Source organism: Typha latifolia, chromosome 13 (assembly GCF_019914945.1).
Source record: "Typha latifolia isolate L0001 chromosome 13, TyphaL0001v2, whole genome shotgun sequence".
NCBI classification, from domain to species: domain Eukaryota; kingdom Viridiplantae; phylum Streptophyta; class Magnoliopsida; order Poales; family Typhaceae; genus Typha; species Typha latifolia.
The window spans coordinates 9,145,894-9,170,427 of record NC_133098.1 but is presented as its reverse complement, the minus strand read 5'-3'; the positions used below and the strand labels follow the sequence as shown (position 1 = coordinate 9,170,427).

At 36.2% G+C, this 24,534-nt stretch overlaps 2 protein-coding genes, 1 long non-coding RNA gene and 2 other non-coding genes across 6 annotated transcripts; 1 reads left to right on the top strand and 4 right to left on the bottom strand.

The window, feature by feature from the left end:
• Positions 1 to 2,854: 2,854 nt before the first annotated feature.
• Positions 2,855 to 7,540, top strand: LOC140800339 (AP-4 complex subunit mu). Of its 2 annotated transcripts, none has more exons than XM_073155077.1 (13): positions 2,855 to 3,016; positions 3,229 to 3,323; positions 3,704 to 3,907; positions 4,086 to 4,202; positions 4,342 to 4,470; positions 4,610 to 4,736; positions 5,207 to 5,307; positions 5,467 to 5,571; positions 5,678 to 5,772; positions 6,140 to 6,227; positions 6,397 to 6,457; positions 6,587 to 6,660; positions 7,221 to 7,540. In XM_073155077.1, the coding sequence occupies exons 1-13, from the start codon at positions 2,959 to 2,961 to the stop codon at positions 7,317 to 7,319; spliced, it is 1,353 nt and encodes a 450-aa protein (XP_073011178.1). In that variant the 5' UTR covers positions 2,855 to 2,958; the 3' UTR covers positions 7,320 to 7,540. The 2 variants fall into 2 exon arrangements, with proteins under 2 accessions (XP_073011178.1, XP_073011177.1); XM_073155076.1 differs by having other exon boundaries at positions 5,204 to 5,307.
• A 2,484-nt stretch (positions 7,541 to 10,024) lies between these two features.
• Positions 10,025 to 12,245, bottom strand: LOC140799750 (ribulose bisphosphate carboxylase small subunit, chloroplastic-like). The gene is made up of 3 exons (XM_073154208.1): positions 11,803 to 12,245; positions 11,181 to 11,312; positions 10,025 to 10,455 (listed from the first exon to the last, which is right to left on the bottom strand). Exons 1-3 carry the CDS (start codon positions 11,956 to 11,958, stop codon positions 10,207 to 10,209), a joined length of 537 nt encoding a protein of 178 aa, XP_073010309.1. The 5' UTR covers positions 11,959 to 12,245; the 3' UTR covers positions 10,025 to 10,206.
• Positions 12,246 to 13,251: 1,006 nt separating this feature from the next.
• On the bottom strand, positions 13,252 to 13,433 carry LOC140800543 (small nucleolar RNA U3). The gene has a single exon (XR_012111264.1). It is a non-coding gene; the product is annotated as a small nucleolar RNA U3 (small nucleolar RNA).
• Positions 13,434 to 21,534: 8,101 nt separating this feature from the next.
• Positions 21,535 to 22,002, bottom strand: LOC140800262 (uncharacterized). The gene is made up of 2 exons (XR_012111169.1): positions 21,922 to 22,002; positions 21,535 to 21,828 (listed from the first exon to the last, which is right to left on the bottom strand). It is a non-coding gene; the product is annotated as an uncharacterized lncRNA (long non-coding RNA).
• Positions 21,631 to 21,846, bottom strand: LOC140800541 (small nucleolar RNA U3). Its single transcript, XR_012111262.1, has one exon. It is a non-coding gene; the product is annotated as a small nucleolar RNA U3 (small nucleolar RNA).
• Positions 22,003 to 24,534: the final 2,532 nt, after the last annotated feature.

Genomic DNA, 24,534 nt, shown 5'->3' with positions numbered 1-24,534 from the left:
GCGAGTAGAGTTTATACAAGTCTAGATAATGTAGTTAGAGTTATTATACCTTCCATGACACTGTAGGAATGTCGGTATTAATACATGCATCTAATGTATAATGATATATCTTAACATGTGCAGTTATTAATAATTTACTCATCATGATATTACGAGAATGTTAGCATATGCAATTGTATAACGATGCTCTACATGTATCTTGTATGATAGACTCTTGCATAAATATCTGTTGTGAATATAGAATGTAACGATCATGATGACTATGACATGTCTTATACACTCACAGACACTGCACCACTTCCTATATGACTATACTATTAGCAGCCTACACCTGAGGTCGGGAGCCTGTGACATTCAGGTAATTATACTACTTAGTCAGGATTAGATTATGATGATAGAAGAATATGATTGTGAGACAGAGATATATCTCTAGCGGTACCCGACGACGCAGGGTTAGGGCGTCCATTGATGAGCCGAGGGCTCCCGATTTTCCCTCTGAGGGCGGTGATGATTTAGAAAGAGTGAGATATGGGCTTACGATCGGGGTTCTTAGTTTGATGACCACAAATAATCAGTCATATGTAGTGTCATCATACATGCGTAGGTGGCATTACTGCTAGATGTGTATATATCCCCCCTCAATGTATGAGATGATGGATAATTTTCTTGAGAGTATCTACCACGTGTGGTGAATGGCTCGGTGAGCTATGATAAAACATGATTAATGCCTTGAGAGTACGAGATGACTAAACAACTCTTTTATTGCTATGCATAACATGTAAATACTACAATTGAGATTTGTATGAATAAAAGATTGTATCAAGCATGATATCTATGTGGACTTATTCTGATACGTTTAGGAATTGACATGTTCCAGGATAGTGACGTGTAGTTCTTATTGATTGCATTGATTTAGTAACTCATAGTAGGTCATTTAAACAAGCGCATGGTTATTACTAGCAATTATAGGCATGCATTGAATATGCACTTGTGATTTCATTGTTATAGATAGTATAAATCCTACTCGCTGAGTCGTGAGCTCACCACCTTTTGATAGTATTATTTCAGAGCTAGGGGACGTAGGTGCGGGTAGTGAGAAATAGCTGCCTTTTTATTTCAGTATGTCTATTTGTTGTATTGAGCCCCTACGAGGGCGTTATGATTGACGTTGTATTTTGGACATTAGAGTTATATTTTGGATGTGTATCTTGAAGGCTTGTTGTGGCCTGTGGAACTTGTAGCCGGACTTTTATGGTATGAATTTGTGCTGTCATGTGCTTTGTGAAATCCTATTACTGACAGGTCATGTGATGCATCGCGTGGGAGGATTTACTCATGCGATTTACATGTGTATTTGGAGGTTTGGATGTTTCACTCTCCTTCCCTTAGGAGAGGGGCGAGATCATTCTTTCTTCTTATCATTTCTCTCATTCCTCTCAACTCTATGCCCTTGCTTTGCTTTACCCATGGCTCTGTCAGAGCATTTAGGTATGAAGGGTGAGATGGGAGAGCATTGGAGGTTGGATGAGAATTTTATCACCATATTTGCTCAGGCTAGCACTTTGTCGAATCATTGACTTGTGTTATGGTGTATGTGCTCCTTCCTCTCCATGCTTGGTCTTCCAACAAGAGGAAATCTATGCACTCAGGGCTGTCAGGCTTGACGAGCGGCTCGGGTAAAGCTCGAGTCCGGTTCGGCTCAATCAGAGCTGAGCCGTCGTAATAGGCTCGAAATTAATATCGAGCCGAGCTTGAGCTGGAGCCGGCTCGCTCAGGCTCGGCTCGATAGGCTCGATAGCTTAACTAGCTATAACTAAGGACACGTGGCATAAAGAAATATTGCCACATGTCCCTCACTAACCCATCCTCACCCGTAACCCATTCAATATTCATCACCCTCACCTACCCCACCCTCACCCATCACTTCACCCTCACCCCACGCGCCACTACCTCCTCCCTCTCCGTCGGCCTCCATCAGCAAGCCACCACCACGGGCGCCGATATTATCACAAAGAAGACAAGGTAGCACTGATATTGAGAAAGTTTAACTCCAAAGTTAGCTGATGTACTAAGAGGTTTAGCATCCAACATTTGTGTTTTATTAAAAATGTCAATAGCATATTTCGTTTGGCTAACTATAATAAAAGATGCAATACGTTGAGTGATCCAAGATCCTTCATGTCAAATCTCTTACTTAAAAAATCAATAATAGATGAAACACCAAAAAAATCACTGCTAGTAATAATAATGTCATCAATAAATGAATGCAACCTTTGAGATTTCTTCTAATAAAGAGAGAAGATTTTGATTTACTTGAGCTAAATCCAACTTATCGAAGAGCATAGTTGATTTTATGAAACCAAGCTCGCAGGGCTTGTTTTAATTAGCCCCATATAGAGCTTTATAGAGTTAACAAACATGTGTAGATCAAGCTGAATCAATAAAACTAATAGGTTGCTTTTATGTATAGTATCTCATCTAAATCACCATCATGAAAAGTATTGCGGACATCAAGTTAACGAAGTGGCTATCAAGTTAACATGTCTCCCATGTATCATTATTGTTGCCATCCCTAACCGTCGTCCCCCTCCCCCTCTCTCTCTCCTTCCCTTAAGGAGGGAGGGGAAATGATTTCTCCTCTTATCATTTCTCTCACCTTTATGCCATTGCCTTACTTTACACACTTTATATATATATATATATATATAAAGTGTGTGAAATCTATTATAATAAAATTTATAGATACTTAATTTTATATACTTATATATATACTTAATTTTATATGCTAAATTTAAAAAAAAAACATAATAAAGTTACAAAATCCCCTGCAAATTTATCCCTTTATTGTATCCGTAACACGTGCGCCGTCGTGCCCTACACGGCTTAGTCTCTCTCTCTCTCTCATCTCTCATCTCTCTTGAAGTGAATCCTAAGCAGGGGAGACCGGAAGCGAAATCGATGATCTCGCAGTTCTTCGTGCTGTCGCAGAGGGGCGACAACATCGTCTTCCGCGACTGTAACATCTCCTTCTCTTCCTCATCTCCTCTCTGGATTCCATTCTCCATCTCAATCATGAACGCAACTGTTTAATGACATGTCGCAAACCCAAGAGTTTAGATTTTTTAAATTTTTATGCGGGGAGATCTCGGATCCGTACCAATTGGATCCCTCTTCCACGATGATCCGTTTCGATTTGTTTTTCTTCGTAATTACTCTTCCTTTATGCAGATCGCGGTGAGGTACCCAAAGGAAGTGCGGAGATCTTCTTTCGCAAAGTCAAGTTCTGGAAAGAAGATGAAGCAGAGGAGGCGCCGCCTGTCTTTGTAGGTATTTCTGTATTCAAAGCTAATTTAATGCTTTATATATGCCCTTCTTGTTGTAAGAATTGCTGTATCATATGAACATTTTAAGATGATTTTGAAGTTGTCCTTGGGATCTTCAAATGGCTTAACTTGGAAAATTAAGAATGATACAATTTCACGCAATCTGCACACCAGTTGTGCTGTCCCTGCGTATTTAGCAAAACAATATGCGATGAGCTCACAAATATTCTATGAAATTTAGCATTTTTTTTTTTCTTTTTACTTTGTTCGACTGCTAGTTTTTATATACATTGTCTTCATCTATAAGTATTTATTATGTTATGCTTTCTGTGAGTTCTTCTCTGTAGATCTAAAATTTATTACTTTTCCTTTGGCAACAGAATGTGGATGGGGTTAATTATATCCATGTGAAGGTGGCCGGATTGTTCTTTGTAGCAACCACAAGAGATAATGTTTCACCGTCACTTTTTCTGGAGCTTCTACAAAGGATTGCACGTGTCACTAAAGATTATCTTGGGGTTCTTAATGAAGATTCATTGCGGAAAAATTTTGTACTTGTGTACGAATTGCTTGATGAAGTCATTGTGAGTAGATTATGCTAGTATGCAACCTTGATGTGTATTTGTTGTTCTTCCTTCTAAATTATTGAAGGCATAGTAAACGTTACTTGTTTTTAATGGAAAATATTATAATTTTGTAATCAGCAACCTAAACCAGTAACATTTTCCTGGCATCTATTTATGTATGAGATTTCATTTTCAGGACTTTGGATACCCACAAACAACGTCTACAGAAGTTCTGAAATCTTACATATTTAATGAACCAATTGTGGTTGACGCTGCACGGTTGCCACCCCTTGGTCCAGCTTCTATGTTTATGGTATTTGTTTATATATTTCTGGTGTATTGCAACCAAAGACCAATCATCAAATACTCTTACTCAACAGATATTTGCTAGCTCTCATAGTACTTTATTTGATGTGTTAGTTACATCTGTTCTTCTTTTTTCATATTTGCAGCAAGGTACTAAGCGAATGCCGGGTACAGCTGTTACAAAATCTGTTGTAGCAAATGAGCCTGGTGGTAGGAAAAGGGAGGAAATATTTGTTGATATTATTGAAAAAATAAGTGTGACATTCAGCTCAAGTGTGAGTGGATTTACATCGTTAATGAAAAGAAAAAGTGTTGACATTTTATGATTTTTCAGTACTTTGAAAATTTTAATTAAATTTAACACTGTGTTTTCAAAATATAATTATTTGGTATGTCCAAACCTTGAATTAACAGGGTTATATTCTCACCTCTGAGATTGATGGAACCATTCAAATGAAAAGTTACCTCACTGGAAATCCAGAAATCCGTCTAGCGCTTAATGAGGACTTGAGCATTGGAAGAAATGGGTCTTCTCTTTATGGTATAATTCTTAAGATTGTTGATGAGCTTAATATTTTGAGTGAATTTTATCTTTGGTCCATATATAAGTAGGTATATAAGTATGCCTTAATGCAAACACTAAGTAACTTATTCAATTTTTCGGTTCAGATGTTTTCATGTTCTTAAACTGGATGGACATAGTCATGTTAGTTTCCATGCTATGCACTCAATCTGATAGTAATGATCATTTAGTTGATGAGTTGCTGTTATCAGAATTTTTCACAAATTGACTTTTCTATCTAAATTTAGATTTCAGTACACATGGATGAAATGACAAAATAGTATATTGAAGTTATCATTTTCTCCATAATAACTTGTGCTTGACTCTCGAATGAGTTGCCTTGAATTACATAAAGTTGTATATGACTGATACATAGCTGCTGTGAATTTTTAGAATCATGTATAATTAATCTATTACCATGCTTTGCCGCATCTGTGATGTTGTAGCAGATTACAGAAGTTCTGGAGGAGGAACTGTTGTTCTTGATGACTGTAATTTCCATGAGTCCGTGCATCTTGACAGTTTTGACATGGACAGAACTTTGACATTAGTGAGTATCACATATATAGCTTTGGTGATAGTACATAACGTTTACAATCTCATACCTCTTTTCCCCTGCTTGCATGTTCCAGAGAATGGGAGGAATGATACCATACCATTTACACCCTTGCTGTTAATAAGATACTTATACTTGCTTTCATGATCATAGATACCTCCAGACGGAGAATTTGCTGTAATGAACTATCGGATGACTCAAGAATTCAAGCCTCCTTTTCGTGTTAATGCATTGATTGAAGAAGCAGGATCATTAAAGGTTTGCTATTCTTATCTTACATATATTGCAATGTTTGTGTTATCTGTCGTATATTTATCATTTTGTTTGTGATAATAATGACCCTGAATATTTATCAAATTCGTAGGCTGAAGTTCTTTTGAAAGTACGTGCGGACTTTTCTCCAAGTGTCACTGCTAACTCAATTATTGTACAGATGCCAGTGCCATCTTACACAACAAGGTAGTTTTCTTTTATTTTTTTACTTCTATAACTGACAACCATCGTGATGCTTAAAGCTTAACTACATGATTAGATCTTGCTCTGTAAAAAAGAAAAACATAAAACTATGACATGTTTTACTTGTCCTGATATTACAGTGGTTTTACTTCCTGGTTGTAAGGATAAACCCTCCCTCATATGGAGTTATGAACATAGTGTCCTGGTGTCTACCAGAAAAAAAGAGAGTAGATTTTTCACTTCTTAGATGATGGCTCCAAGTATTAGAGGATGTTTAAGATAATCGTGGCAATTCTAGATTAATTGCTGCTGGCTAGCATTAGTATATTGAGTTTCATTAAGTACACTGTTTCTGGATAACTATATACAGGGCCAGTTTTGAACTGGAGGCTGGTGCAGTTGGACAGACTACTGATTTTAAAGAAGGATCTAAGAGACTTGAATGGTGCTTAAAGAAGGCAAGGCTTTAACTACTGCTTTATCTTTATCAGTATGAAGATTCTTTTACCTTTTTTCAGAATTTGGTTTTATTTGCCAACTTTTCCTAACCAAGGGATGTGAAGCTACCTAGGATTCTTTGCTCTTATCCATGCTTCTATTAATGGCTAAATATGTCAATTGCTTTAGATTGTTGGTGGCTCTGAGCATACGCTTCGGGCAAAGCTCACATTTTCCCAAGAATCACATGGTATGAATATGTTTAACCATTTAAGCACCTGACTTGCTTTTACTATCTATTTATCTTTTTTATCTTTTCTGTCAAGAAATTATTTGTCTCCATCAATTGCAAAGACAAATTTGTTTTCTTTTTATACAGGCAATATCATGAAGGAAGCTGGGCCTGTGAACATGAATTTCACAATACCTATGTACAATGCTTCTAAGTTGCAGGTGAGTCGGATACTTGACTGTGACCTCATTAATGCATCTGCTACTATATTTGTGAGATACTTGCTTTACCTAGTAATTATCCTCACTTGATTATTATCTCCTCATTGAAACTCTGTCAATCCCAGATTATTTATATGAAATGAAACTTTAGAGTGCGACAGTATTGTTGCTTTCCTGGAAGTGTATTATGTTCCTTCACGTGGGTTCCACTAATGGAGCAATGTCGGTTACTTTTTCACATTAGTTTAGCAACATCTACCTTTATTTGGAGATTATATTCATGTGATGTTATGGACCGGAGTCAAGACCATGTGATAGCAGGGTTTACTTGTGCAATTTAGTATGGTTCATCAAGTTCGTCGCTGCATCAGAATGTTGCTTTCTTGCCAATTTCTTTTGAGAAATGCATTCTCGTTCCATGTATTTCAATATAGCCACCAATAATGGTTAAGAAACTTACGATGGGATACTATTCATACATTGTAGCTCTTAAGGGAAGAAAGGAAGTTTAATTATTTTTTCTCAAATTATCTAATAGATGATGTATTTCTTTTGTGCAGGTAAGGTATTTGCAGATAGCAAAGAAATCCAAGACATACAATCCATACCGATGGGTGAGATATGTGACGCAAGCAAACTCTTATGTTGCTCGCCTATGATGAAATCAAAGCTTGGATATGTCCCAGTTTTTTTTGTTAGTAATACGAATTGGAACTGATCTTCCTGGACTATCAAGAAACTGTATGTCAGTTTGACGGATGAGATGCGCACCAATCTTGCAAGCTTCATTTGTTCTTTGTGCCAAATAGAATGACAACTCGCGATTGTCCCTTGTTGTTCTGTTCTAAATATTTTATTAGTTGTCTTCCTTCCGCTGTAATCTTCTTTTTATGCTTCGAATACTTAAGTTCGTTGGTTCACAGCTTCCGCAACTAAACATATATATATATATATATATATATATATATATATATATATATATAGGATTCTCGATGGTTCAATTGAACATAGTACAAGTAGAATCTAAATGATATATTTGGTTAGGATATTTGTATGATTTATCCTCTCAAAAATAGATTATATGGAGCAATTTGAAAATAGTAAAGATACAAGTAATTGTTCTATTGAAATTTCAATTCTCTGTTTTCAATTATTGTAAGACTTTTAAGAGCTTATATATTTAGCTTCTGCGAAGGAGTGGGATAGTATTTTGTTTCTTGGATTTCTAGGAAATAAGGAAAATAACTGCAGAAATAACAGTATCGTGAAATACGTCATCGAATATTAGGGCAACCGGCGCAATCACCTTGTCGAATATTAGGGCGGCATTCATGTGAGGTGACTTAGATGTTGCATATCATATGAACTGTTTAGATGAGCAATAGTGAAATGTAATAGCTCGTCAATAAGTTGACAGTAATTTGTAGGATTAGCAAGAAGAGATCTATCAACCTTCCAGATTTTGAGATTTTAGACTATAGTAAAGGCAACTAGTTTGAAGCCATATGATCACAATCTTCGACAATTTCCAAAGCTTATTTGCGTTGGCAAATGATCACAAATTTTCAACAATTTTAGACTATTGCAGATTGTTATATTTACTGTGCTTTATGTTCATCACCTTTTAGTAAAATACTATTTAGATTATAGGTTGTCATTGAAATCACGGAGGAGCGAAAACAAATAGATAGATTTAACTTAAAATTTATTTATTTATAAACTAGATTCAGGTGGTATATGGAAACATATTCAGGTGGTTTGTTGTTGTGGCTTATGAGTATTACTTGTTGTCTATTACTTTGAGTTATATTGGTAAAAATTAGCCTATGTATTTTGCACCTTCTTCGCAAGGTGAGGTAAAGTTTAAAATAATTGCAGTATAAAGACAAGAAATGAGAAAATGATTGCAGGAATTTAGGGAAGACAACAAGACTTTGTAAAGCTCACTTTGTTTTCAATACTCTCAATACACTAGAATTAGATCATTTACAAGCAATGGGTTTAAGTTTTTATATAGAGGCAAAGAAAACATAGATAAAATGGAAGAAATGAGTATTAAGAGGTTCAAAACAACAGCTAGAATTTCCTATGTGCAGCTTAGAGGAGGAACATCCCTTTTCAGATCAAACCAAGGTCCTATTATTCACCTTAGTCCCTTTAATCTCTTCCCTATCTTGCTACTTAAGGTCACAAATGTGGCTTTGACTGTCCTAGAAGTACACAAAAAGAGCTGCCAATTGCCCAGTTAGTCTTTACTATTGCAACAGTCCACTGGCGGATAAGTTTAAGTCTTGCCTAATCACTGTAGTGTTCCTCGAATCTGGCTTAGCTCCGACGTAGCTTAGGATCATCGGGCTTTGACTGCCCAATATAATGCCTTTCAAATAAATATCCATGCTTGGCTCTCTACGGTTGATTAACTCCCCTAGCCAAGTACCAAAAAACATGGAAGATTAGCTTGTACAATGTATTTCTTAGATTCCTTAACCAATGGATCAAGAAATAAGTTAGTATATATAGTTCAAAACTAAGCATCTGTTTATAGAATAAGTAACCTGCTAAAGGAGGCCCATGCTAAGCCTTATAGAATCTCTGAAATTAAATGTTTTTGTTCACTGTTAGACGTGTAATTTCCTTTAATTAGCTTCTCACTTTTATGATGAATATTTATTTGATATCATTGTTAATTACCTAGACAATAAATGTAAAGGACTCAGTTGAAAACATGTGGCTGATGTAATTAGTTAGTTAATTAGTTCTAATTAAGTCATCTTACTTATGTATCGATTGCTCTCATAAATTAATAGATCTGTTATTGTGCGAAAAGGATCTCGAGACATGGGAGATGTTCGATATTTGAGAAGAGCTTATCCTAGTTTGGATACATTTCAGGAGATGTTCGACATTAAAAAGATCTCGAGACATAGGAGATGTTTATTATCTATTTACATTACTCCTAAACTATCTTAGATTGTACTTGCTGAGTTGTGTACTCACTGGTAGAGGAGATGACGAGAATTAGCTAAAGTAAATTTTAATTTTTTTTTATTTACTAATATATTGAACTAGATAAGTTGTATCCTCTATGCGGATATTATTTTTTAGTTGTATCTGTGTATTTTGATTTTTTTTTGCTTGGGTTATTATAGTAAATTTTGACTTCTTATTTTAGATATTATGTGAAAATATTGACTAATTCCAACCATGTGGGAGGCATATGTATCTAGCAGCGAGTGTTTCAAGAATTAATATATTTAGATTCATCATAATCCAGTGTAGATTTTCACAATAAAGCTAACATATGGGATGGTGATGTGCAGAAAAGAACCTGAAAGGGAAAAGAAAATAGTGTTGATCATCTCAGTACCAGAATTTATGCCAATCCTTTATTCTACACTAGCTCATGAAAAGCTTTGGCTATAGCAGCCCTAGTCATTAACACATTTTAGAGTTTTGGATGATCAGAAAGAAAGCTAACCATCAGTATCTCTATCTTATTCTCTTGCATCTGTTGCATCCTGAAAAGCTGAGTAAAATTCTCATGCGTTAAGTAGCAGCAGCAGCAGCAGCAGCATTCGGCTTTTGGATGACGAAGGACATGCATTGGCACTGCTTCTTGTTGTTGAAGGAGAGGAGGCGGATATAAGCGTTCGGATACGCCTTCTTGCACTCTTCAATCTCGTGGAGGACCTGAGAAGAGTCAGTGCAACCAAACATTGGCAACTTCCACAGAGTCCAGTACCTGCCGTCGTAGTAGCCTGGCATCCGGCTGTTAGTCCTGTGCACTTCTCCCACCTTCAATCAATCACACAGCTTGTGGTAAGTCGTATGTAACATTCTTTGGTTAAATAGATGGAATTTAAGCAAGCGAAGAATTCAGCAATTGAAAACCAATTCAATCCAATCCAAGAGAATCATACATACACTCGCGAAACCATTGAATTGTATGTTTTCCAATGTCTGCCAGTTTTTCCTGCTGAGTTCTCGGGAAATCGATTGCGAGTTTAGTAAACGTCTATATCTTTGTTTTATAAATTCAGAAACTAACTGGGCAAGATATTCAAATTTCAACTAGAAGAGACAGTTTTAATTTGATGAAAAGAAATGCAGATAGCATAGGAGAAAACTTAACAATAGTGATTTTTTTTCTGAACAAAGTATAACATCTTCATAAATACATAGTCAGTCGCAACAGTGATTTTTCCGACATTAATCATCATTGTAATCCATTCGTCTCTTGCATATAATGATGTGAATTCATCAAATGAAAAGAAATGCAGATAACATAGGAGAAAACTTAAAAATATTGATTTTTTCCTGAAAATTCATATCGTCACATTAACAACAATGAATCTGAACAAAGTATAACATCTTCATAAATACATAATCAGTTGCAACAGTGATTTTTCCGACATTAATGATGTAAATTCATCAAATGAAAAGAAAAGAAAAAAATTTGAGAACGTCAGCATATATGTAGATTTTCCGTTTCTCCTCTTCTTTTAGTTTGAAGGAGTTACCTCATCGAATTCCAAGCAGGGGATCCATTTTTTAGAGATCATGTAGTCAACCTCCTTCGCTATTGATTCCTCCGAAAGTGGTGGCAAATAAGAGAGCACCTCAAACTTCTTGTTGTTGATAGGATTCCATGTCTGTACCATTTAAATACATTTAAAGCAATTTAACATAATAAATAAGCTACATATTATAGTCAGAGTAACAAGCCTAATGAGTTGCAGTACTTGATATGTTGTTTGGGTCCTAATCTATCCAAAATTTCTAAGTACCTTTCACTCCCTGGCTATTCTTGTTAGAATTGTTAGATTTCTAACTCACAATCCAATTGAAATATCATACTATTATTGATTTTCCTCTTAAATTTTCACAACCAACAAACCATAAGAATGAAAGTAAAAAAGAAGAAGAAGATAAAGTAATAGTTCATATGATCTCCATAGATCCTCTCTTCTAGTATCATAAATTTACTAACAATATTCCTCTTTATTTCATTACCAAACAAGCCCTAAGAAGAAAAGATTTCTAGGTTATATAAGAACTCCAAAAAATAAGATGACAAGAATGACAACAAAAGGAATAAGAAAGGAGTTCTTGTCGAACAGAGTGAGATGCCAACTTCTTTACCTTCATGCAGCTAATTCTGGAGCCATTGGAGATGGTCTTAGAGCTCCAAATAAGAGAACTCCTGTCTGTGGAGAGCTTGCTCGGACCCTCAGGTCTCAGGCCAAGGAAGCCTGATCCAGACACCAACTGGGCCGGAGAGAGAAACCCAGATGACATCTTCCACCTGCAAAGTGCTCACAGTTTAGATACAAGAATGGAGTGATGGAGATGGTGGTGTTTTTGAACTGAAGCCTGGGAGGAAGAGACAAAGGGAGGACTAGAACAACATTTAGTACTGTTTGGGGATGGTGACTACTCTTATTAAATAGATTCTTAGTGTTATTTGAGAGAGAGAGAGAGAGAGAGAGAGAGAGAGGAAGATGACGATCGATACTATGGTGGGGATTGTACTGCAATCCATGGCGAGTAGCAGAGTGGGGGATATTTTAACTTTGGTTTGGTTTGGTGTCATCACCACCTTTAGCTCTACTTTCTTCTCTCCTCTTGGCACAAAGCCAACAGAATTTGACTTGGGCTATGAGTCATGAAGCTATGTGCCAAAAATACCATGGGACTTGGCGATCTCTCTTATTTATATCTCTTTGGATTTTCTGAGATCGGCCGTTTAAAAAAACGATACATATCACCACCGTTCATCTCAAACGATTCAAAACTTCAATCCATGGTATTCATTTATCAATTACGTAGGCTACCCAAAATAGAGTGGCAATTTTTAACCTAACGGTTATAACTTAGCACTAACTACTATTTCTCTCTTATTCGTGTTACATATAAGCCGGTCCGAGCCTTGGGTGATGTTCTAGGCTTCAAATTTAGTTTGTGATAAATTTTTTTTAAGGATAACTTTATGCACATACAATTATAAATGATACACGAATGTATACTTTGATCGAATTTTATATAAAATAAATAATATGATAAGGTATGCATAAAATTATATCACAGAAAGAAAGGTTTTAAATAAACTTATTCAAGGTTCAAAAGATCTCTGTGTCAATTAAAAAAAATTAAATTTTTTTTTAGAGGAGATATATGAAAAGAAGACTTAGATATCACTTGGAGAGGAGATCTTGGAGAGTAGTAATAAAAGTTCTCCTAACCTATCTTTGGGTTTTAAAGCAAAATAAATTATATATATAGAAGTGACAAAAAAAAAGATAATTCTTTTTACTCCCATGAATTATCACTATTTTTTTTACGACGAACTCCTAAAAAGAAATACCTTATTTAAAGTTAAGAAAAATAATAATCCCTAAACAGAAAAAAAATTATTTTTTACAGTAACCTCATGAGCTATCGCTATTTTTCACAATGACCTCCTGAAATATATTTTAGGGTATAATAATTTTTAAAACTATTAAAAATACCTCACTTCGATAACTTCCATCCATTATGTATCAAAAAAAAAAAAAAGAGTCAAGGATCATTATCTAAAATAAATTAATGTAGGGTCTGTCAGACAACCTCAGAGCCACCCCAACTGTGAACTAAGCCAAGCTGAGAACGATCCTCTACAGCGTTAATCCCGTAAGATCGTAGCCGTTAATCACGCTCTGGTTCTGAGGTCATGATTCATCCACCAGACTTTGTTGGCTGTCTCCTTTGCACTAAAGCTGTAATCTGGCTATCAGAGTTAATATAAACTAAAATAATGTGGTACTAAAAACACCACATTAAATTACAATGGGCCCAGATCGACTTACCTAAGCAAATCCTATCTGGATTGATTTGCTACTATAACTCTTGAGTCGTTGAGATATTAATTATCCTTATTATTACCGTTGAGGTAATATATACTAGCAAATTGATCCGGTGCTTATGTGGTTTTTTTTTTTGGTGCGAAAATTTGTATTTAACACCCTGCCTTTTTTTTTTTACTAATTTATAGTATGCTCACTGTATTTTTACTATTTATAAATTAAATCTTATGTTTTAGTGATTATATGCAGAAGATATATGGGGTTAGATGATGTGATCCGGCCCGATCGAGTTATCTCTTAGGGGAACATTGGGTTTGTGGGTCAAACCAGGTTATCATTAGAATTTTCTTTTCACAGTGGCTATTTCAGGCTATCGTGTTCAGTCACAACCCAATGTTTAAGTGCCACGGGCTCATCGAAGAATAAGTGCTCTTTAGTTTTGACAGACGAATGGCGGCAGTCTGAGTTTGAATATCATAGCCCTATCGAAGAATAAGTACTTTTGGGTTTTGGCGTTCCAACGGTGACAAGCTGACAGCCCGAGTTCGAACACAAAACATGCTAACTGTTCTCGAGTTTTAGAATGATGGCATTTGAATGCTAAAACCATGACTATTCTCGAGTTTTGGCATTCGAATGGCTATTCCCATTTTTAAACGTTCGAACCTTAGAGTGCAGTCTATCCGACGGTGTTTGAACGCCTGTCTAACGATGTTTGAATATCCGATGCTGAGATTGTTGTGTTAGGGTTAATTTGAATTATTTCAAATCTTAGTTAACCTCTAAAGAGTGGAAGACACCCATTTGGGAGATTATAAAAGATTATTGCCTTTTTTATATCTTCTTCTTCCTCTAGCCTCCTTCCATTCCCCTCTCTCTCTTCTTATCTCTCGATCTAAGCCGCTGTCCTCTTTAAGATCGTCGTCATCCCTCCGTCCTCGTCTGCCACACCTCCCTAGACTCGTAGGGTCGGCCCTTTTTCCATCATCTTCCCTTCTCATTTTCCTAATTCCACCATTACCATCCTTACTACCACCATCCATAAATCTGTAGCCTCTATCATCACCACCATCTGTCCACCACCTAATCCATCTTAGCTAGGGACATAACAACTGGTATTAGAGCTAACGTTCCTCGAAATAGCCATGCCTACAACCAAATCCATGTTCGACCATGCACATGAAGGCACTTCAATGGAAGCCAAAGTAGCAACCATGGAAGGCAATGAACCGATCCATAATCCTCCAGCTACAAATGCTTCACCCACAACTCCAGGGTTTGTTGAGTCGATTCAAATGATGGGTTTGATGCAAGCTTCAATCTTGGAGTCATAGCGAGTAATGCAAGAGTTCCAAAAATTCATGCAAGCATCGTTTGGGTTATTGGTGCAAGCTATTTTCGGAGGTCGATAACAACAGACAAGAGCGGAGAGCAACTTCGTCTAATGGACCCCTCCACCTCCGCCGCCACCAATACATCCAATCAATTTGGAGGTTAACGGAGAGCATATCTTGTATCCTCGAATGCAGATCCCTCTCCTACCTACACCAGAATCGGGAGGATTCGGCGCCAAACTTTGAGGAAATGCATTCAGCGCCAATTCATCTAAGCACGTCGGTGACGCCCAAATTTGAGGAAATGGATCCTTAGGACAATGTAGAAGAATCGACGCTTAGACATCCTCCTCATAGAGTTGATGGAAGAGATTTTAGGGGGCAAAGACCACTACCTCAATATGAAAAGCACCAAACTGGAATACAACCTAGAATGATATGCTTGCATTTTCCAAAATTCAACGAAGGCAATCCACTCAATTGGATCTTAGAGCTTCAATAACTCATGTTAGGTCAAGATCAACATGGATATTAGTTAGTACAGTAGAAGTGGATAGCTCACTAGCGAAGTGGGAGGAGTTTGAATCATGCTATATGATGATCCGTTGGCAGTGATCCAACATGCGATCTTGATGCTGTCGAGTCGAGCTTGATAACCATTTTCTGTTTCGTTTTTGTTTATTGAATCCATCAACGGACAAGGAAAGAAGGTATTTGACCAGTGATATGCCGCTCTCGTGCTAAGGTCAAGGTAGAGATCTTCCTTCATGGCAATATATATCTGATAAGCTGGTGATAGAGACAAGAGCAGCGAAGCAGACCTCGTTGAGTAGTTCTTTCAATACCAACGCATCTAGAGGATCAAAGGGTCATGTTGACCTCCTTTCATCTTGAGGAATCCACCATTAGGTGGTACCAAGCAACCCAATGAGCCCGACCACTCCAGACATGGGACGATTTTGCGAGAGCCCTCTACACGCAATTCGGTCCTTTAGAGTATGAAGACTTTTAAGTGGCTCTTACAAAGCTGACCTAGAAGACTACGATGAGGACCTATGAAGAAGAATTTGAGCGCAATAGTAACCGAGTCTAAAGCTGGTAGGATTCGGCATTAAAGATGTAACAACCTATCCCAATAAAAAAGAGAAATTTTGCATGGCACAACGTAGCCTGCCACATTGCTGCTGGCGCGGGCTGGAGGTGCCACGCACTCTCAGTCGTTGGCTCGGCCAACCAAGCCGGGCCAGCTAGCTTCGGTGGGCCCACCGGCACCGTAGCGACGACGTCCCCACCGCCTCTCTCTCTTCCCCTTTATCTCTCTCTCTCTCTCTCTCTTTCTCTCTTTCTCTCTCACTCTCCTCTCTCTCTCTCAAACTCTCTTTCTCTCTCTCCCACTATTACCACTGTCGAACCGTCGTCGCTGCCACCGTCGCCACGGTGGCCAAGGTGAGCTTCTTTTTCTCTCTCCTCTCCTTCCTTTTCTTTCTTTCTTTCTTTCTTTCTCCCTTTCTCCCTCCCTCCCTCCTCTCTCTCTCTCTCTCTCTCTCTCTCTCTCTCTCTCTCTCTCTCTCTCTCTCTCTCTCTCTCTCTCTCTCTCTCTCACTCTCTCGAGTTCACCGGAACTGAGCCACCGGCGAGAGGTCGACCGCTGGCTGGCTAGTAGCAGTTGAGTCTTCTCCCCATCGGCCTGGTCCCCCCTCTCTCTCTCTCTTTTTCTCTTCTTCTTCTTCTTCTTCTTCTTCTTCTTCTTCTTCTTCTTCTTATTCTCCTCCTCCTTTCTGAGCTTTTTCTTTTGTTTCTGCAACAGTGTTGGGCTCGGCCCAGCAATGTAGCAAGTAGTGCTAGGCCGAGCCCAGCACTGGTGTCATTGCTTTTATTATTTATTTTATTTTATGTTTGTTTATTTATTTAGTTAGGTATTGCCTTTTTTTAATTAATGCAGATAAATTATTTAGACATTAATTATGTTCATAATAATATATTCTCCACATGATAATATTAATTATAATTATATAATTAATGATTAATTAGGTTATAACTATTACACGTAAATATAGGTAATAGTTATATTTATTTATTTATATTAGAATTATGTACTAATATTCATAGTATATGCATTTTAAGTAATTTTAACAATTTAATTTATTGTATACTATTGTGTGCAGAATAAGATACTAGTCTTATTTATTTATTTATTATTTTGCATAATTAAGTAAATACTATATAATTTCTGATTAATCAAGATAGAGTAAGAATTCTAAAATTTATTATAAAATAGATCTTATCTGTACTTATATCTTATTTATAATTATTTACCTTTTACTTTATAATTATATATTTAGAATATGTTTAAATAAAAAGAACCAAACCTTTCACCTTATGTTATAACTAGCATTTTATGATAATAGTATAATTATAGTGTTTAAATCATATCTATAATATAGATCTAGTTATGTAATAAAAAATAAAAAGAAGTGATTCTAAACCTAATAAACCTTTATATTTTACTTGAATTAATTTTAATTAGATAAACAACTAACTTCGTACTACTTAAATATTTTCAGATCCTGAAACCCCTTATGTGAGACCCTGTGGACCTTGTCGATGAGTTGACGTTTGATTGACAGATGTGAGGGATACGTGATTTGAATTTTCTGATCAGAAGTGAGTAGTCTTATCCTCTAGATGTCTTTCTCAAATTATGATATATTATATATTATGTACATGTATATTTTGGCCTCCAGCATGATTATATGACTTTATATAGAGATGATTTTAGTTAAATATATTTTATCATGCATTTGATTAGGCTGATATGGGATATGAGTACATTGGTAATATGTAGAGATGATTAGGAGATGATTATACTATTATGATTTTATACCAAGATGATCTCTAGTATGAGTGTGCATATGATAGACTAGCAGGAGTATGTATGTGCTAGATACATGGTTGGAGTCTGGTATTACATTATTTTCTCTTGATTCCTGTTCCACCTAAATTCTTATTATGCATTGACTTGTTATCGTACTAGATATATGCATGAAATGTAATTTATAAGATAGTTGATAGAAAGCGTGAGGATACCCGAGTAGGTGCGAGGGTTAGTATGCGTTTGGTGGACGATTGATCGCTCGACATAGTCGCGATCCTATTGGCCTTACGTCCGAGGTCGCTAGTCTGTGTGCGCAGCAGAAATTCAGACACATGTCGTTTGCTAGGGAATTTGTGGTGAGTTATCCTCACGAGGTTTCTATCAGCTAGAAGGGTGCCCGGTCTGGATAGATGTTGATACCCTATCGAGTGGCAGGGTATGGTTATATTTGAGATATTCCTTGTGGGTGGCAGAGTATGCTCTAAGCATTCGAGCATGATGTTGAGACCGGGTACTAGGTGTTGACTGTGCATAGTGGTTTAGTATGATGATGACATATAGAGCTGACATTGATAATTGAGATGTTGAGAAATGAATATGATTTCATTATCATCTGATTACCTAATTATCGAGTGGTTAATATACACCATATATGGTTGCATTTGGTATAATAGCATGATCATGGTCGGCATGCATCATGTGTCATATTTAAGAGAGAGTTATGATGTAGTAGAAAATGGTGATCTGTTTGTTCATTGTCGAGGATTATATACTTTTATCAGTTGTGACATGTTATCTACTTTTCATTTATATATTATTGAGAATACATTCATATACTCATTCATGACATGATTCTCTTTCTGATTCATATTATCCAATACATAATTTACTCTCTGTTTGACATCACTAATTCGGGGTAAGGTCTATTCACTGAGCCTTTTGCTCATGACTCTCTTTATTTCTTTTCTAACCCTCTGAGATATGTGGTACGTGATAGCGACTTGAGATATCCCGAGAAGATATTTTAGATTGATGAGGTGAGCTATAGGTGCGAGACGGTATAGATGATAATTTGTATAGAAATTAAGTTGTATCGTTGTTTGTTATATTTGTACTTTATTATGTTAGACAATGATTTGTATAATACATGTCAGATTATAGTGTACACGTGTATCAGTTGTTTAGTTGTATTTTGATAATTTATCGTGGCCTGTGTGGGTCCTACCAGATTATGCAGTGGTCTAGTGTATATTATTGTGGACTTGGATATTCATATGTTAACAAGTTTGTTTGGCTGATAGTATGATTTATTTGGTGTGGATTATGTGAGCAAGGATATGTTAACAGGTATTATTTGATGATGTCATGATTATCTATGCGTGACGAGCCCCGCTCGTCCTGTCGCGTGATGCCATGTGGGCGCATGGGCGTGCACATGCTTGTGCCGGGCGGGGGCAATACAAAAGAGCATTTACTTTAGTGGTCTTTGATGGGACATACAAGCCAAAGTAAAGGAGGCCCGGTCAACGACGCTTCTTGAGGTTTTCTCCACTGCCCAAATGATGGAGGAAAAGCTCCAAGAGCTGAGGATGACACGAAGACCCACCGGAACAGTAGTGGAGATGAGGCCTCAACCTTGGCCAACTGCAGCCACCGATAGAGATTTTGATATGCCGAGCGCTATCAAGTCTTAATTTCAGCAAAAACAAGTAGTTGGCCCTATTGAACCAAGAGGATTTTAGCCCCCTAATGCCTTTAATGGCAACAACAGTAGGAGACTTACTCGTTCCCAAGTTGATGAGTGACGTTCCAAAGAATTATGCATATATTGTGTTGAGCGGTATATGCCGAGGCATAAATGCATGAAGATTCCAGTAGCAATTATGTTGTTGGAAAATGGGGATGAAGACGAAGATGAAAAACTAACAGAAGATGAGATTTGGCATCAAACAAACGCTGCCTTGCTTTCGATGGTAAGGATGTCAAAGCCACCTTGTATAGTGATGGACACGTTGAAGTTGCCATGGCCACCAGTAGCTCCACACCGAGACCAAGAAGGAAGCTCTCGGGGGGGCACCTGTAAAGAATGTGATCCAAGGTTTCCTCCTCATCACACACTAAGCACAGAGGGTTCGAGCATAGAGAAAGCCTATTGAGACAACTATTAGTAGGCAAAGTTTCCACACAACTTTCCAGATCGAAACATCTTTACTTTAGGAGTGACCGGCAACCGCCAAATGATAAGGCATTAGGGGTGAAAACGGGTTGGATTAACGCCGACCCGGCCCGCTATCCGATCCGATTCGGATCGGATTCGGATAAAAAATTTCTATCCGATTCGGATACGGATAGAATTTTTGAAAAAAATTCAAATACTGGTCGAATATATTTTTTGGATTCGGATACGGATATCGGATATCCGTTTACTCGCATATTTTTTTAAATAATTTACAGTTTTTAGTTTGCTTATTTAAATAGTAGATATTAATATTGTTACTAATAATACGTTATATATTATTTATAGAGATTAATTTCTCTAATTTTATAAATTTGATATACAAAAAAATTATTTGCCGTAAAACTCTTAATAATTTTATATTAATTATATCTAAATAAAATATTATAATTCTTTTAAATTCAATCAATATCCGTTTAAGATCCGATCTTCTATCCGAAAATTATCCGTAAAAATATAGATCCGGATATAGGTTGAGCACTATTCGATCCGTATCCGATCCGTTTTCACCCCTATAGGGCATCCGTTCCAAGAGGCACTGACCTCCTCTTTAGACACCCTAGTAAATTCAGAAATGAACATATTCATAAACATATACTTATATATATTTTGGTCAAATCTTATAAAAGGCGAGTAATATCACAAGCAGAGGGATGTGATAAAATTATATAAGTTTTTACAAATAAAATTTTTAAAAATACTTATTCAAAAGATTTATGCCTCAATAAAAAAAAATCTAAAAATTTTAGAGGAGATATATGAAGAAAAAAGTGATATCTAAATGTAATTGACCCAAAAAATAAAAAATAATATAGAGACGACGGATCTATAAAGGTATCGTTCATCGTGCGTACTTGTGATTGTTATTATTAGTTTTCAATATTCCCACCGGCCACAACCTTTCCCCAAAATTACAATAAACTAAAACTAAAGCTTCCTATTATCTCTGCTATTTTTTCTCCAAGAGTGGGTGGAGACTGAGAGGAGATCTTGGAGGGTGATCTCCTCGTTTTGTGCAACTTACTTTTAATTAATTAATAAATATAAATAAAATATTATTTATGAGCCCCAAAATTAGATTTGAATTAGACAAGACCGCAACTCTCTCTACATACAAAAAAACACTTAGGCTCCGCTAAGTGCTTAGCTATCTAGCTTAGACCACCTACTCCAAATTATTGCGTTGCTAAGCTTCTCCAAACAAACTGCATTGCCGAGTCATCAACTGAATTAAGTCAAGTCACTAAACTACTAACTACTAAATAATTTATCTACAATATTATTTGGGGTTGGAGTTAAACTCATAACCTCCTTGATCATGAGTAAGATACCTACTAACTCTATTATAGTTGATTGGCATTCAATTGAGATATTGATCACTGCCATTGTTTCTCTCCAGCAAAATATCAAACAGCAGAAGAGCATCACAAGAGGAAAAATATAAATCTATTATAGTTAAACTCATAACCTCCAATGTACCTACTAACTCTATTATAGTTGATTGGCATTCAATTGAGATATTGATCACTGCCATTGTTTCTCTCCAGCAAAATATCAAACAGCAGAAGAGCATCACAAGAGGAAAAATATAAATCTTAAACTCATAACCTCCTTGATCATGACCAACGTACCTACTAACTATCAAACAGCAGAAGAGCATCACAAGAGGAAAAATAAATGTAGGGTCTGTCAGACAACCTCAGAGCCACCCCAACTGTGAACGAAGCCAAAGCTGAGAACGATCCTCTACAGCGTTGAATCCCGTAAGATCGTAGCCGTTAATCACGCTCTGGTTCTGAGGTCATGGATTCATCCACCAGACTTTGTTGCCTGTCTCCTTTGCACTGAAGGAAACAGTGGTACGAGCCTATAGAACAGATCCTGTTCAAGTAAGGTCGTGTTAATATCTGGCTATCATAATATTATAAACCAAATATTCCATTACAGCTAGCCGATGTGGTACTAAAAACTTACTTAAACAAATCCCAACTGGATTAATTTGCTACTATAACTCTTGGGTCGTTGAGATATTAGTTCTCCTTACGACGACTACCGTTGAGGTAATATATTCTGACAAAATTGATCGAGTGATTATATATATATATATATATTCCTTTTTTGTGTGGAAATTTGTATTTAACCCCCTGCTTTTGACTAATTTGTAGTTTACCCTTTGCATTTTAGGAAATTTGCATATAGACGCCTAGTTTTTTTTTAATAAAATTGTGTTTACGCTCTATATTTTTATTATTTACAAATCGAGCTTTATGATTTATCGAATATGTGTAAAAAATATTCTGGGTTAAAATTGAGCTAATATGCACATATTCACTAAATTATAAGAGTCGATTTGTAAATAGTAAAAATATAAGGTGTAAATTATAATTTTTTTTTAAAGACAAGGTGTTATATGTAAATTTTTCTTATATTTTTCCTATTAACCAATCCAACCCTTACGTTTTAGCAATTATGTTTGGAAGATATTTTAGGTTAGATTTATATTAACACCATCTAGATAGATGGCATAAAATACATATTTCATCAACTCTAAATAATATTCTTTTGATAATTACTAAAATACTCTTAGTTTCTATCTTCTTATCACGTGATTGCTGGGGGTATTCTCGTAATCTTCATAATATAGTTAATTTAACTTAGGATTTAATTAAGTTTAGTTCTATGCACGCATTTATAAAAAATATAGGACTTAATTTGTAAATAGTTAAATATACAGTCATACATTCTTGTAATAAATGAAATAGCTATCGTTATTAGACAGCATTTATATTCTATATCAGATTATATTTACTTTTTGAAAAATTAAATATAAACTTTATTAGGCACCATCTCCCCCCACATAGTTGCTTATTATAATAAAAATGTGGAAAATAAAAGTTCAAAATAGCCATAAATTTGGATTAAAAATTATGGAGCGAAACTCAAATCAAACCGGTCACTAAAATAATTGTAGGAATTTAACAAAATGACTTACAGACCACCCGCTAATATTCATGACTATACTTGTCACGATCTTGCTCATAAAAAAAATGTCACTTACTTCTTTTCGTGATCGGTTTCTACTCGAAGACGACGAGTTGAGTAGAAAGTTAGGTTCAGCTCTGCTCATAATATAGCTAGCTTCTCCCAAAAGTATCTCCCGAGATATTTTATATGTGCATTGGAACACAAGTAAGCGTGTTCGAATGCTCTATATCAAAAATTACTTTTTTTCTTCTCAATTTTCATTCCTCAAATGCATATATGCATAAAGTATTCTTTGACTCTTGTTTCAAAATTAACTCTCCCTAAACTAACTCTCCTCCTTTTTTTCATAATTAAACACCAGTGCAGTGCAGTTAATGAGGGGGAAAAAATGTAGCTACACTAATGTGAACATCTCATTCAGTGTTTGCTCAAAATGAGTATACACAAGATGGGTCTCGTCGAAATAAGTGAATAATACCAAACAAATCGTATGTCAAATCACAATCTGTGCAACCTCGCTGAGCGAAGGAGTAAGTAGGATGATATAAAAAATATGAATGGAGACTCAGGAAGATAGCGGTGATTGCAAATAATCTCCATTTCCTTCTATAAATAGACATTGAAGGTAAAATCCTTTTAACTATATTGGATGCTCACATACAAATGGATAAGTGACAATCTTTTTGTTGATATTTTCTTTGCTATACCTTTGATGAGAATCTTGGAGGTGTTGAAGAACCCTCATTCTAAGTTTGTCTCTTTGAAACAACTACCTTCTTAGGTCTAGTTGCTAAAAACAATCACAATAGCAAGGTGGAAACACAGGGAAAGCAACCAAATCACATATGAAGAAAAAAACTACCCAAATCACTGTGAAATAGGGGTGCTCATGGATTAGGTCAGGCTTGGACAACGCTTGGCCCAATCCACTTGGAGGTGTTGAATATTTTGACTCGGTTCGGTCCGTGCTCATGTTATTGGACGGGCCAAGTATGGGCGGACAAACGGGCCGAGTCCAATAGACGGGCTAAGTGTACAATCTTGGGCAATTCATTGTATCTAATTCCAAAAAAAAAAAGTAATATGTAGAGTTTGGAATTTAATTATTTGGTAAGAATATTTTATATGATTGATAATCACAAGACCCTTAATTGTTGGTTTGAGTTCGAAAACAAAAGAAAAATATAAAACCGGCACTAGCGAAACTCAAGTTCATGAAAAATCAGTCAATGAAATAAACTCCTAAAGAAGTTCAAAGTTTTGAGAATCTTTCATCTATAGACTTTAAACAAGCACATAGCCTACATCCTTAGCTACATCGCAAGAATAAATCCGACAAAATTTATCAAGAGCAACTTCATTATCGACTTTATGAGTAGGGGGATTCTGACCATTCACTAAAGGCAATCAAACCCTTTCATCTATAAATTTTTAAATAAGCACATATTCTAGCCTTCTAATAGGAATAGTTTTCTCCATCAAGTAGGGAAGATCTAATATAGGATTTTCCTTTTACATGGAAATCCATTAGAGGATCTTCCTCTAGAGTAAGAGGGTCCTAATATGACATCAATTAAAAAAAATTAAATATTAACCATCAAC

What these genes read in the sequence shown, in the direction of transcription:
- LOC140799750 (XM_073154208.1), bottom strand. Translation starts at nt 11,958, where the DNA reads ATGTCATCTGGGTTTCTCTCTCCGGCCCAGTTGGTGTCTGGATCAGGC. An exon ending in CCAGAATTAGCTGCATGAAG is followed by an intron (nt 11,313 to 11,802) that starts GTAAAGAAGTTG and finishes TAAATGGTACAG; the next exon opens with ACATGGAATCCTATCAACAA. An exon ending in CCTGCTTGGAATTCGATGAG is followed by an intron (nt 10,456 to 11,180) that starts GTAACTCCTTCA and finishes GATTGATTGAAG; the next exon opens with GTGGGAGAAGTGCACAGGAC.
- LOC140800339 (XM_073155076.1), top strand. Translation starts at nt 2,959, where the DNA reads ATGATCTCGCAGTTCTTCGTGCTGTCGCAGAGGGGCGACAACATCGTC. An exon ending in CAACATCGTCTTCCGCGACT is followed by an intron (nt 3,017 to 3,228) that starts GTAACATCTCCT and finishes TCCTTTATGCAG; the next exon opens with ATCGCGGTGAGGTACCCAAA. An exon ending in AAGAAGCAGGATCATTAAAG is followed by an intron (nt 5,572 to 5,677) that starts GTTTGCTATTCT and finishes TCAAATTCGTAG; the next exon opens with GCTGAAGTTCTTTTGAAAGT.